This window comes from Strix uralensis, chromosome 1 (assembly GCF_047716275.1).
Source record: "Strix uralensis isolate ZFMK-TIS-50842 chromosome 1, bStrUra1, whole genome shotgun sequence".
In the NCBI taxonomy this organism is placed as follows: domain Eukaryota; kingdom Metazoa; phylum Chordata; class Aves; order Strigiformes; family Strigidae; genus Strix; species Strix uralensis.
The window spans coordinates 61,065,566-61,078,614 of NC_133972.1; the positions used below are offsets into that span (position 1 = coordinate 61,065,566).

Below are 13,049 nucleotides of genomic sequence, written 5' to 3' on the forward strand. Positions count from 1 at the left end.
AAAAGGAGGATTAGGGAAGATGTCCCTCCTTTACTGGATGCAGAAGGAAACATGGTAACAAAGGATGAGGAAAAGGCTGAGGTGCTCAATGCCTACTTTGCCTCAGTCTTTAGCAGTGGAACTGGCTGCTCCCTGACACCCAGCCTCATGAGATGAGAGATGGGAAGGGGAAGCAGAATGAGGTCAGCACAGTTGAAGAGGAGGTGGTCAGAGACCTGCTACACCACTTGGATGCACACAAGTCGGTGGGACCAGATGGGTTACACCCAGGGGTGCTGAAAGAGTTGGCAGATGTGCTCGCCAAGCCGCTGTCCATGATTTACCGGAAATCATGGCTAACTGGGGAGGTCCCATTGGACTGGAGGGTGGCAAATATGACACCCATCTACAAGAGAGGCAGAAAGGAGGATCAGGGAAACTATAGGCCTGTCAGTCTGACCTCAGTGCCAGGGAAGGTCATGGAGCAGGTCATCTCGAGTGCCATTAAAATTCATATAATGGACAACCAGGGGATCAGGCCTAGTCAGCATGGGTTTATGAAAGGCAGGTCCTGCCTGACAAACCTGATCTCCTTCTACGACAGGGCGACCTGCTTATTGGATCAGGGAAAGGCTGTGGATGTTGTTTACTTAGACTTTAGTTTGGCCTTTGACACTGTTTCCCACAGCATTCTCCTGGCAAAACTGACTACTCGCGGCTTGGATGGGCACACGCTTCGCTGGGTAGAAAACTGTCTGGATGGCCGGGCCCAAAGAGTGGTGGTGTACGGAGTTAAATCCAGTTGGCGGCCGGTCACGAGTGGTGTCCCCCAGGACTCGGTTTTGGGGCCACTCCTGTTTAAAAACTTTATTGATGATCTAGACGAGGGGATCAAGTGCACCCTCAGTAAGTTTGCAGATGACACCAAGTTGGGTGGGAGTGTTGATCTGCTTGAGGGTAGGGAGGCTCTGCAGAGAGACCTGGACAGGCTGGAGCGATGGGCTGAGGCCAGCTATATGAGCTTCAATAAGGACAGATGCTGGGTGCTGCACTTTGACCACAACAACCCCCAGCAGTGCTACAGGCTTGGGGAGGAGTGGCTGGAGAGCTGCCAGTCAGAGAGGGACCTGGGGGTGTTGATTGACAGCCGGCTGAACATGAGCCAGCAGTGTGCCCAGGTGCCAAGAAAGCCAATGGCATCCTGGCTTGTATCAGAAATAGCATGGCCAGCAGGGACAGGGAAGTGATCTTACCCCTGTACTCAGCACCGGTGAGGCCGCACCTCGATTCCTGTGTTCAGTTTTGGGCCCCTCACTACAAAAAGGACATTGAATTACTCGAGCGTGTCCAGAGAAGGACAACGAAGCTGGTGAAGGGTCTGGAGCACATGTCGTACGAGGAGCGGCTGAGGGAACTGGGGTTGTTTAGCCTGGAGAAGAGGAGGCTGAGGGGAGACCTCATCGCCCTCTACAACTACCTGAAAGGAGGTTGCAGAGAGCTGGGGATGAGTCTCTTTAACCAAGTAATGAGCGATAAGACAAGAGGTAATGGCCTCAAGTTGCGCCAGGGAAGGTTTAGACTGGATATTAGGAAGTATTTCTTTACAGAACGGGTTGTTAGGTGTTGGAATGGGCTGCCCAGGGAGGTGGTGGAGTCTCCATCCCTGGAGGTGTTTAAGAGTCAAGTTGACATAGCGCTGAGGGATATGGTATAATTGGGAACTGTCAATGTTAGGTTGATGGTTGGACTGGATGATCTTCAAGGTCTTTTCCAACCTAGACAATTCTGTGATTCTTAAATAGTAACTTTTACATGAAAGAAGCCAATGTATTTATCCTCTCTCTTCTTTTGTTTTGGAGAGTTGTTTAGCTTAAGAGTGGTAAAATATGTTTCTCACTATCAAATCTCTGTCAATAGAAATTACAGCAGTGTAGGTTATTGAATGGTATACAGTCAGACCCCAGACAATCCTGTTACGCTGCAGTTTCACAACCAGAATTAGGAAGCAAGTCATCACTAGTTTTGATCAAAGGAGACTCTGAGGACCCCTTTTGCTTGATCAAGCTTTTGACACTGCAAACTACAGGGTGTTAATTAACAGTCTTTGCCAACTTTACTTCTCTGATGTAGTTCTTAAATGGTTTCAAAGGCGTTGTAATTCTCAGAAATAAAATAAGAGATACTTAACAGAAAATTATTAGTGAAATACTAGGTCAGATGAGATGACTGTAATGGTGCTTGTTGCCTTAAGCCTGTGAAGCTGTCAAAAGACCATGGCCTGATGCTATCGAATTGCTACACAAGGAACTGTTTTGTCCTCTTTACCAGTTTCTGGATTCTGAATTAGTCTTCCAGGTTCTTGTTTTCTATGCAGTGATTTCTTGCATGGTATAATATCATTATCTATAGAAGTGAAAAGGTCATTATCAGCTGGTAGAAAAGGCTTTTGCTCCACTACTGCTCAGAAAATGGGATTCTTTCATTGGCTTTACCTATTATTTTCAGACAAACCTAACACTGAATTTGGTGCAGAGTGTGTAACATGTCTACAGCACATAGAAGCTTGTAAAGCAGAGTTCTCCCCTTTCAGCTAGCTTGAACCTAGCTGGAAGCCTGCTAAGATATCCTCCTGACAGTGCAGCACTGTATGGGAACAGCAGCTCACCAGCTGAAAGATTTAAGGCTTTGTTAGCATAGAATGGGCTGCTTTAGCTGTGATGCTGTAAGGACACAGCTGTACTGCTTATTCAGCTCCATCCCAGGGACTTTTGCACTGTAATCCACTCCACAACACCCATTTGGCCCTCAGGTTTCATTGCTGGATGGATTTGTCTCAAAGTAAAGTTGAATTGTGGTGTACAAATTCATAGCCCACACTTCAATCTAGCAATCAGGCAGTGCCACTTGTGGTCCTGTTTAGTTAGGATTCACATGAATATGTGTATTTCCCATGTAGTGCGTTTACATGAGTCAAGCGTGTGTGGGTCTGCTTCTGGTAGAAAAAGCTAAACTTCCTTCACTTCACACAGTGAGTTAAAGTATGAGACCATTTCATTTTTGTTAGCCTTTGGAAACTTTTATTTTATCCCACCATTGGTGAGGGAGGGCCTGCTTCCAGTATTTGTTGTGTTTTTCTTTTCTAATTTCAGAGAGCATACTGCCACTATCTCAAATAGGCACAGTAAATTAAGTATTGTAGCTAGAATCATGGCCCAACCAAATTTAGGCGGTAGCAAACATGAATTAATATCTGAAAATGCATCAAACAGAAAAAGCTAAATGAAATTGAGGGAAGAAGATTTCTTCTTTATGCATTCCTAAGGGGTTTTTTGTTAGCTCTATATGCCTTCAAGATTTAGCAAATATATCCTCAAGAAAGGAAGTATTTTGTCATAAATTTAATTCCATTCTTTCTGCACATGGAGAAACATTCAAATCAATCTACCCCTTAGTGGATAAACTGAACAGCATTTATCTGTGCCTTTAGTTGTATGTATCTAATCCTGCCTCCTTTTTTATTATTTTTTTTTTTTTTTAAGAAAACCTGTAGTCTATAGACCATTGCACAATGCATCTGCATGGTGTAATTTAACGTGCCCTTCTGTGAACTTTCATGCAGAAAATGTCAGTTACTTACATACCTAAACCATACAAGACATTGCCCTAACAATTCCATCTTCAGAAAGGTTAGTGGGGTTTTTTTTTGATAATGTGTGAATTATTGAGATAGCTTATTTGAAAGGTGGTGAAGGAGAGAAAAATCCTGTGCAGATGAAGAAATAAGATTTTTTTAGCAATTAAATAAGAGGTTTTTAGCAATTCAGAGTATTTTTTAAAGAAGTTGTATCAGTGACATGAGATAATTGAACAGTACCTTACCTACTAAAAAAAACCTTGTTCCTGATAGTAATAGGGACTTGTATGCTAACTGTATTTAGTATAAACCATCTATATGGTAACTAGAGTATTCTTTCTTAGTTCTGCACATTTAATTTAATGTCTTTTTTTTTTGCTATTACTAGCAGTAGTTTATAAAAACCCAGTTTAATCAATGCAGAAACTCTTTTTTCTTTTTAAAATTTCCCTGCTCCCTGTTTCCCTCTGCTTCTCCATAATGTTAGCAGCTTCTCCAAAGGCACCAACAATGGAATTTACAGATTCTTCTTTTCACTGACCATGGATTATGCCATTTAACTTTGAAGTAAGTCAGAGTAGCAACGTCCATGTTCAGGAGGTTAGATTGCAAAAGCACTTCAGATAAGATTATCACAGTGCTCTGCAATTGTTATTAATAACTTAAGATGTAAATTGTGACTGGATTCTAAACTACATATAACAGATACTTTTCTCCTATCTTTTTCTGTAAAAAAATAGGTGTTTTTTTCCCATTCCGCTTAGACAAACCCGTAGTCTAGTGTTGTATTTATCTGTACTGCAGTTTTACTTGGATTTCACCTTGCATATTTCAGTTGGCACATACACTTTTGGTGCTGTGTTTTCTTTGAGATGGGGGTGGCAAGAAAGGCGATTTTTTCCCATCCAAGTTGAGGATTGTCATACAGCCGTGAGACCCCTCTAATTAAGTCAGACTAAGCTACATCAGATGGGCTGGTGTCCGAGTGCACTGTGAAGACAGCTGAGCTGTCGGTGCTGTATTTTAATAAGAACTTTTAATATTTCATCCCTTACTACCCAAAGTGTGACCTGTCAAGCTGCTGAGAGGCTGCCCCTTCTTGGTAGAGGTGCAGCTCTGAGCTCAGGACTGGCTCTTATATCCAACTTGTGTACAATCACTTGGTGTTTTTGTTGTGTTTTCTTTCTTGATGTGCTTGTTGTCTGCAAGAGCAGGAAATCACAGATCTGTTGATGTTAAAAGATATTTGGACTTGTTAAATAGCTCATCAAAAGCCAGCCCATGTATCCTGACCCTAATCTTTCACAAGTGGTTTGAGAGTCTAGCAGTTTTGCTCCCCATAAGACATGATTTATTAGTAAAGCTTTAGAGGCAAAAGAGGCAGCTGGATATAGGACAGAGATCCAGATTAGGGTATAGCTACACAAACTGGATTGAGCTGACTTAATGTCTTTCCATGGCTGAACAGGGAATGTCCTCTTCCCCCCGTCATATTTCTCCGTTTCCCAGCTCCCTGTTCTTCCTTCCCTTGTCCCCAGAAGGTCCTCCAAAAGGTGGCAAGGTAGGGAGTACAGGGGTGGGAAAGACAGACAACAGTTTATGTGAATTCTCTGTAAACTACTTGGTGTGTCTAGGAGTGCTTTGTGTCATCTTCTGCAGTTCCTTCTAGTGAGTGAGTATCATTAGATAGTTAATTACCCCATGCAAAGATCCATTGAAATTGAGAGATAAATACATATGACTTAGTTTTTCACATTTAGAATTTGCTATTAAGTATGTAAACAGCGTTCAACATACATTTTGACAACTGGCTTCCCTCTTGGTGTTGATCAGAGCAGTGCATATCCTGCGGCTGATGCACTGAACTGAAGCTACATTGCTGTTGTTTGATACAGTTCACAGCGGACATTAAAATATTTCATACACAAAGCTGCTTGATCTCTAGCTCTGTGTTCTTTGACACTGTCTTACTCTAGCCGAATTTCTTGTCATTAACAAAACCCGTTTCTATGTTAAAGACCACCTGCAGAAGTTAAAAGCCTTGTGTTGGTAGATCACAAGCCAAAGAAGCGAAAGCGCCTTTTTTTTCTGTGATAAAGTTGCATAAGCCATAAATCTACAAATCATGATATGGAATCATGGAATGAAACTCTTCAGTCATTTCTCAGGGGGAGAATAGCCCTCTTGGAAAGCAAGGGTTATGAATATATATTATAAAATCAATTGACTGTTATCAGAAGAAATAAAATTGTTTGTATGGAGAGCAAAATTATTGTCCATAAATAAAGAACTAGATAAAATCTAAAAGTTTTTATTCATCTCTGGAATGGCTTATCAGCCTTACTTATTTTGCCTTTACAAAGTCCAATAGGAAATATATAAACAATGGTTATTCTGGCCAAATTCTACTAATTGATTCCCTCTGGGGTGTATAGTCTCTGCACTCTGTATGTATTTTGCAGCTATTTCTTTTCTAAACCATTATGCTATCAGTGCACAGAGACACCAGTGATCCACTATAATTTATAGCAGTGAGAGCTGAAATAATCCCTGTCCTAAATTTCCCACATTGTAATGTAGTTTGTATGACAGTTTAACCAAGAAACCACAGCTGAGAAGCAGGACCCATTCTTCAACACACATACGGTATGGGATTCAACTTCAGCAAAGTGTCCTGAAGGAATTATAGACAAAAAACCTAGTTGGAATAATCCTGAATATAAGTAAACATTTCAGTTCAAATTTGTATTTAGCAGGGAGTGAAGGAAAATTATTTTTGAAATCATTTAGGAGGGTGGAACTGCCTTTAGGCTGAGATCATAACAAAAATGTCTCTAGGATTAATTATAGTAAATGTAATGCTCATTAATGAGTTTGTTTCATGTGCTGGATAGCGGCTTGAAGTACTTAAGGGGAATTTAGAATTTGTCCTCAAAACTAAATTTCATCATCAACAACAACAAAAACCAAAGGTCGATGGAAACAATAGATGTTGTCTTGCAATGCTAGATTCCCATCTGATGCATCCTTGAAAATCTGAAACTGAAAATAGAAAACTCTAGTGCCAGCTCACCTTTCCACTGTTTTTCCCAGCACTTTTTCAATGAAAATGTGGTTTTATCTTGATTGAAACATTTTTTAAATTCTCATTTAATTTGCTGAGTTGTTTTACTTGAAAATACTAAACAAATTAAAAACCAATTTAAAGGCCATTTCTGCATTTCTTTACACTGTCAGAGGACATATTGAGTAGACATTTAATATAGTGAAAAAATACATTTCATTTAAATATAGAACAAAGTATTTCATATATACAAAAGAATTGTTTTGCTTTATTGGTGTTCTTTAAAAAACTGACATTTTTGATTTGACTTGCTAGTTTTTGGTAAGTAACCTGAAAAAAAAGTTATCCTCACAAGTCTAGTAGAAACCAAAGGGAAGGTGGCTTTATTAAATTTTCTTTGTCTGACTGAATACAAATAGTGCATATGTAGTTAACATCAAGTTTGAGCTATAACGTCTTTCTCTTGCTTTTTAATAATTTAATAAACTGTTTTACAAAATGACTACCAAATTGATAGTGCCCCTTTAAAACAAACTTAATGGTTTGAGGTTTGCAGTCTACATACACATTACAAATTCTAATTATTGTTTTCCTCGTTGATAAAACACTAAGGGTTATTTATGCCTGTGATTCCTGGAAAACAATAATCATTACAAAGTAATACTGACCCAGTCCTTTTTTCCACCTTCTACTCTCTCTAGAGCTACTTCTATAATGATCCTATTGGGTACTACATGATGCAAAAGCCCCAAGAAAGAGCACCTCCTTTGGCCCATGCATCAACATCCCATCAACAGCACGCTGAAAATCTGCACGGGAGAACCTTCAACCAGCCTCAACCAGACAAGTTCTCGGCAGAGTCAGAAATTGGTCTTGACCAGAAAACTCTGATGGCTGCACTGCATACATACATCACTCAGAACTTGTCAGCACAAAGCAATGACAAAAGCTCTCACACCAGAACTAAAGGGTCTCACATTTATTCTGATAGATTCTACTCTTCGCAAGTCAATCCTTTTGATGGAAATTTTGCCAAAGGAAAAGCAGAAGATTTTGAAATGAAGAAGCTGTTCCAGCCAAGACCTGCATCTGGAGTGCTGGGGCCAACCCCTGAGATGCTGAATCATAAATCTGCCCCCCAGGATGATCCAAAGGACCCTCTGAGTGTAGTGGATGGTAAAGCTGATATTTACTTATTTTAACTTATCTGAAGTTTCCCTCATGTTTACTGAGCATTTCTGAGAAAAAAGAAAAAATATTAGACATTGTGATATATCTCTTACTATTGGCATATTTATATCTACCACAATACTCACAGTAATAATGTTCACCATTCTAACTACTTTTTCCCTGCAAACATCTACCCACGTTCTTCAACCCACCTTCCATATGCATGCAGAAATATATGGCACTCAGTAAGACATAGCATTTATGTAACTTGTTATATTTTCAAAGCATTTTACAAACAGCATGTAATTATGGGCATATCTTTGCCATCAAATCTCTTTTTAATGCATGCATCCCACACTATATATATAGGTAATATAGAAATGCCTGGGTTAGTTCCATTTCTCTGTATTTAGCTAGAAATTCAAGGACCATGGGTAAAATTCAGAGTTAGACACAGAAATTAACACTGAGATAAATTCTGGTGCAGAACACAGAGAAGGGAGGAGTCTGTCAATTCTGTGGACAGGTGGACACAGAATAATACAAGAAGGTGGGGTTACATCTAGTTTTGGCTGGACATTCTACAACAAACAACCCATTTGCTGGATTTTAATCTTTTTTTTGCTAATGCTGTTTAACAATGACCAGATCCTGATTTCTTTTGTACATGATAGTTTTACAAATATTTGAATGAAGATGGAGTGTAACATCTCACGGGATGCTGTGATACACTTTAAGCGCTGCTTTGTAAAACAAGGTGGGTCTTCACATCATGGCTGGGGATCAGATAGAGTTTAGAAAATAACTCTCACTCACTTTATTGTTGCTTTAAACTAATCTAACTATTGATGTTCCAGTGGTTCAGAATGCCTGAAAAATTAAAGAATTGATCCTCAGCCATTGCCAAGCAGTTACATCTGTTACACTGTAGTCACCACTGTCCCAGTAGATTTTGGTGATATGTAAGAGGGTTCCTTTGAATCCCTTTTGTAGTTATTATCATCCATAAAGTTTAATGTTCTTTGATTTGTTTTGTTTTTCTTTGAAAAACAGAACACACAGAAATGTCAAAGTTGCAGCAGAGGGAAGATAATGCTTGCAATCTAAAGGATGCTCAGAAGTGAAAGCATTCTTGGTATGGTGCCCAGAGATAATAGGTTTCAAGGAACGAACTATAATGTAAAATCAAATCCAGGTGGCACTGTAAGTCTCTTGCACAGGTTAGACAATTTTGTTGCTAGACTCAAAACAAACTAGGCACATGCTGCTTTCATTATCCTCCAGCTGTTCCACTTCACCTTTCCTGGTAGGAGCCAAGCGGGAAAAAAATGCTTAACACTTAGAGGGAATAACATGTTTCACAATTCATTGGGTTGTACTACTTTGACTTCACATACATAATGTGCCCTGTAGGAACTTCTTCCATTGCATTAGCTTTTAAATGTTGCATAGACATAAATTTATGAATTGTCTGAGTAGGAAATAATGTAGTTTCCTTTGTATTTTTGAACCACTTAATAGTGTCATAAGGAAGTGGCGAGGACGGAAACCAGCATATTCACTGTTTAAAATGCTGTCCATTGGAATGATGATGGTTTGGATTCAGATTTGCCAGACTGACCAGACCATCTCTTCCTGCTTTTAATCTTTCTCCAATCTCTCTGGTGCTTCAGAATTTTTGTATGCTTGCAAGTTGATCCTCTCTCACACTCTAAACCACAGGACTGTTCAAAAACTGGAAATCATGGGGTGCAGTCATATGAGCTCAGTTCTCTGCTGCATCTGATACAGGATTAGACAAAGGAACTTGACCAGGAGAACAATCCAGAAGGTACTGAGCAACTAAGCACTGAGAATTGCTCCAAAACAGTGGCAGGTAAATTAGCTAACAAGGCACCCTGAGGGAGAAATACAAGAGAAGGAAATGTGGAGCTATTTTCCTATCAGATTTGGAAACTGTTACCTTTGGGAGTAGCGTGATGTGTGTGGGTAGTGCCTTTGTAATCACTGTGCAATAGTGGAATCATTAATCTGTCTTCTGCACCAGCCATATTTAGAATTTGGCTCAGGTTTAAGTGATTTGTTCTAGTCTACTCATATCTGGTATATTAAATATTACATAATACCTCTCTCCATTGCTTTGGAAAAGTCACAAAATTAGTAATTCAGATGTCTTTTTTTTCAAAAAATAACAAAATTCAGGCTTTATAGAGCAAAGATATTTTTGTACATCCTCTGTCGTGCAAAGCTGTAGTCACCAATCTGTAGGGTGCTCAGCTGCTGAGGACAGCTAATATGTGGTCAGTAGGGTGATGGGGTACAGAAGACAGACCACCCTGTGGGACTGCTAGCAAAGTGACTGCTGCCATACCATTCGGTTGTCAAGCAAGCTGGCTTTGGCAGTTGTGTCAACAGAGTATGGAGCATGATTTATACTCTGTATGATATAAAGCTGTTTTCCCTTGCTAAGCTGCTATTGTTACCTACTAGGGTAATTGTGAAGCTGATGTTAAAAATTACATCATCTAAGATATATGTGCCTTTATTGTCATCATGGTTCCAAGGCAACTATGAAAAAAACTTGTCTTCCTCAGCTCAGAGGCTAGAGATAAGGGAGAAATCAGTTTGCAGTATAAGCCCTGTGAAACATGGCTAAGTGTTGCTGATTCTATTTAGAAGGGGTCAGTGGGAGAGTATGAAGGCTGTACACAGGTACCTGCATGTTCGAGTACATGTGCTGCTTAAGTGTTGTGCCACTGCAGTATTCATCTGCTTTTTGGTCTTTCTCCAACAATATTTTCTTATTTTAATAAATTAATTATAATTTCCTTAAATTACCCAGAGGTGTTTGTGAATAGATGCACTGATATTTATTTGTGTATCAGCCTTATCCAATAATATGCAAATGATATACAAACATGGACAAGTGCCGTAACAAGAAGTGGAAACATCCATATTTAACATGGACATGTATCAACATTGTATCAGTAACCTCATGAAGTTAGCTAGACTCTTTATGTAGCCCTTCATTTCACCAGGCTGTTACAGAGATTTTGGTGGCTGTTCCTCCTAGTATACTGAAAACGTGATGTTCCTTGTACTTACTATCTTTGGTTATCGCCTTTGATCCTACACATTTTAAGTCATACTTGTAGTTGTTCCGTAAAGGTAGCATATAACGCCGAAGTTTTACTAATGCTGACACAAGTATTTAGAAGTGTATTTGATGAACTGTGCTCAGGTGGAATGGACCAGGGCAGGAGTAGCAACATCAGAGGAGGAGGCAGCTCATCTATAACAGATTTATTTAATGAACCAGGAGGACCTGCAGTGAGCCTGTTGGAATTATTTGGAGTACGGTCTGTGGCCATTCATTTTCTTGTGTGTTTCCCCACCCCATTCCCCCATTTCCATTTTGTTTGAGATTGAGACTGCTTTGTTGTTAACTACGAATCTGTGGAAGTGGACTGGAGAGATAAGACTTGGCTAAGATAATAGGCGCAAAGAAAAGTTAGTTTGGAAAAAATGAAATGGAATGGAAATGACAAGGCTATATTGACTGCGTGTTGTTGAGTAGCTCAGTAGTTGGTCTTGACAGTTTGTTGTGAAACAGACGAAATAAAAATCTAGTAGCGCTACATTAATATATCTCTTTTAATTATATATATCCTGAAATATAATTAACTTTTAAGATTTGTCTTCAAATATTGATGTAATGGGCAGTGCCTAGCTTAAATAAAATTTAACAGGCAAATGCAGACACAGATTCCTTTTCTGAGGCTCAAAGCTTGCTTTCAACTTGGAAACTTTGGGTTGCTGGTTTTTCAAATTAAATTTTTGCGCTACTTTTGACTTGAAAACGCTGCTAAATTCACGTAATTTGAACTAGCTTTTTGTCATAAATGAATGAATATTGTAGAACTTTTACTCAGTGATGCAATTGCTTTTATGCTGTTTCATTTGGTGGAATTTGCTTGAAACACCTCTCTATGCATTTTGCTAAAATCTTCATAGTGTTACTAACCACTCTTTTGGAGTATTTTAGGAATCTTGGTCCCATTTTCAGAAAATAGATAAACTTTCAGGACTCTAATATTAGCACTGAGTAAACTTGAGAATCTGAGTCTAAATTTTGAAAAAATAGTTCTACTAGGCATGTTAAGTGTGTTTGATTTTTTTTTCATAAATCCAATTTCTTAGTAAAAACTTTCCTAATAGCTTGAAAATCACAGTAACCGAGTGACATTCTTCTCAACATGTTATGGCTAGAAAGAAGGGGTTCTAGGTCAAGGGAAAAGAAAAGTGATGTCTGTTCTGAAGTTGAACAAATCAAAAATGCTTAAAAAATATTGTAGGAAAGAGCAAGTGACCCTAAAGCAGTCTGTATCATTTAATAGTTAGGAAAGTAATCTGAGTTATAGGAAACTCATGTTCAAGGCTCTAATCAGTTGGCTGTTTGGGGCATGTTCTCTCTTCTTTTGCCTAAAATTGAATGTTAATGAATGATGTTTGTGTGACTTAGAAGCCAATTTAATTATTGACATAGATTTTTCTAAGACCATTCCACATTTGCAAGGGGTTTAGTAACACAGAGGTGGATTCTTGATCTGCACTAAAAATTATTATGAACATTTGTAAATATTATTCCAGATGATTGCAAAAACCTTCACAATCCCATTCATAGATTTTTAGCTGCTGCACATCATGGGTTGTTCGTATCAATAGACAAATGACAAAAACTCTTGAAGAAGAAAGTCACTGAAGTCATCACAGTTTTCATTCTTTTGTAGATGCACTAATGTCAGGTAATCAGTGTTCCAAGAACACTTTTTCCTACTGTGATGTGCCTTGCAATGTGTCTTTATGCATTTAGTTGAAAAGTTTTAGTTTTGATTTGGAACTGACATATATTCTGTCTTTTCTGACTTTATTACCTCTGCTTTAATAATTTAGGTTTTTCTATCAGTTTATTGTCCAATAGTTCTATAAAATATAAGAACAGAAATGATACCTAAGCAGACAACAGGGCTTCTGTGGTAATCTGGCAGTTCTGGTATTTCCTACAGTTTAATTTCTTGCATTGCTGCTATGTGTAACATCTTCTCCAAGTGGCCATCTTCCAGGTAGCTGTTGTGCTTCTTGAAAAAGTTTCTTGAATTCAGTTTGATCAAGTCTAGTGAAAAATTTTATCGCAGTTTGGAT

The 13,049-nt window shown here is 38.9% G+C and overlaps 1 protein-coding gene across 3 annotated transcripts in view; it reads left to right on the forward strand.

Moving 5' to 3' along the window:
• PTPRN2 (protein tyrosine phosphatase receptor type N2) overlaps positions 1 to 13,049 on the forward strand; it is a 691,070-nt gene that overhangs the window by 258,459 nt on the left and 419,562 nt on the right. For all 3 annotated transcript variants that reach the window (XM_074868529.1, XM_074868546.1, XM_074868538.1), the window contains one exon: positions 7,379 to 7,853. In XM_074868529.1, the coding sequence (XP_074724630.1) occupies positions 7,379 to 7,853 (475 nt within the window). The remainder of the gene's footprint in view (positions 1 to 7,378; positions 7,854 to 13,049) is intronic.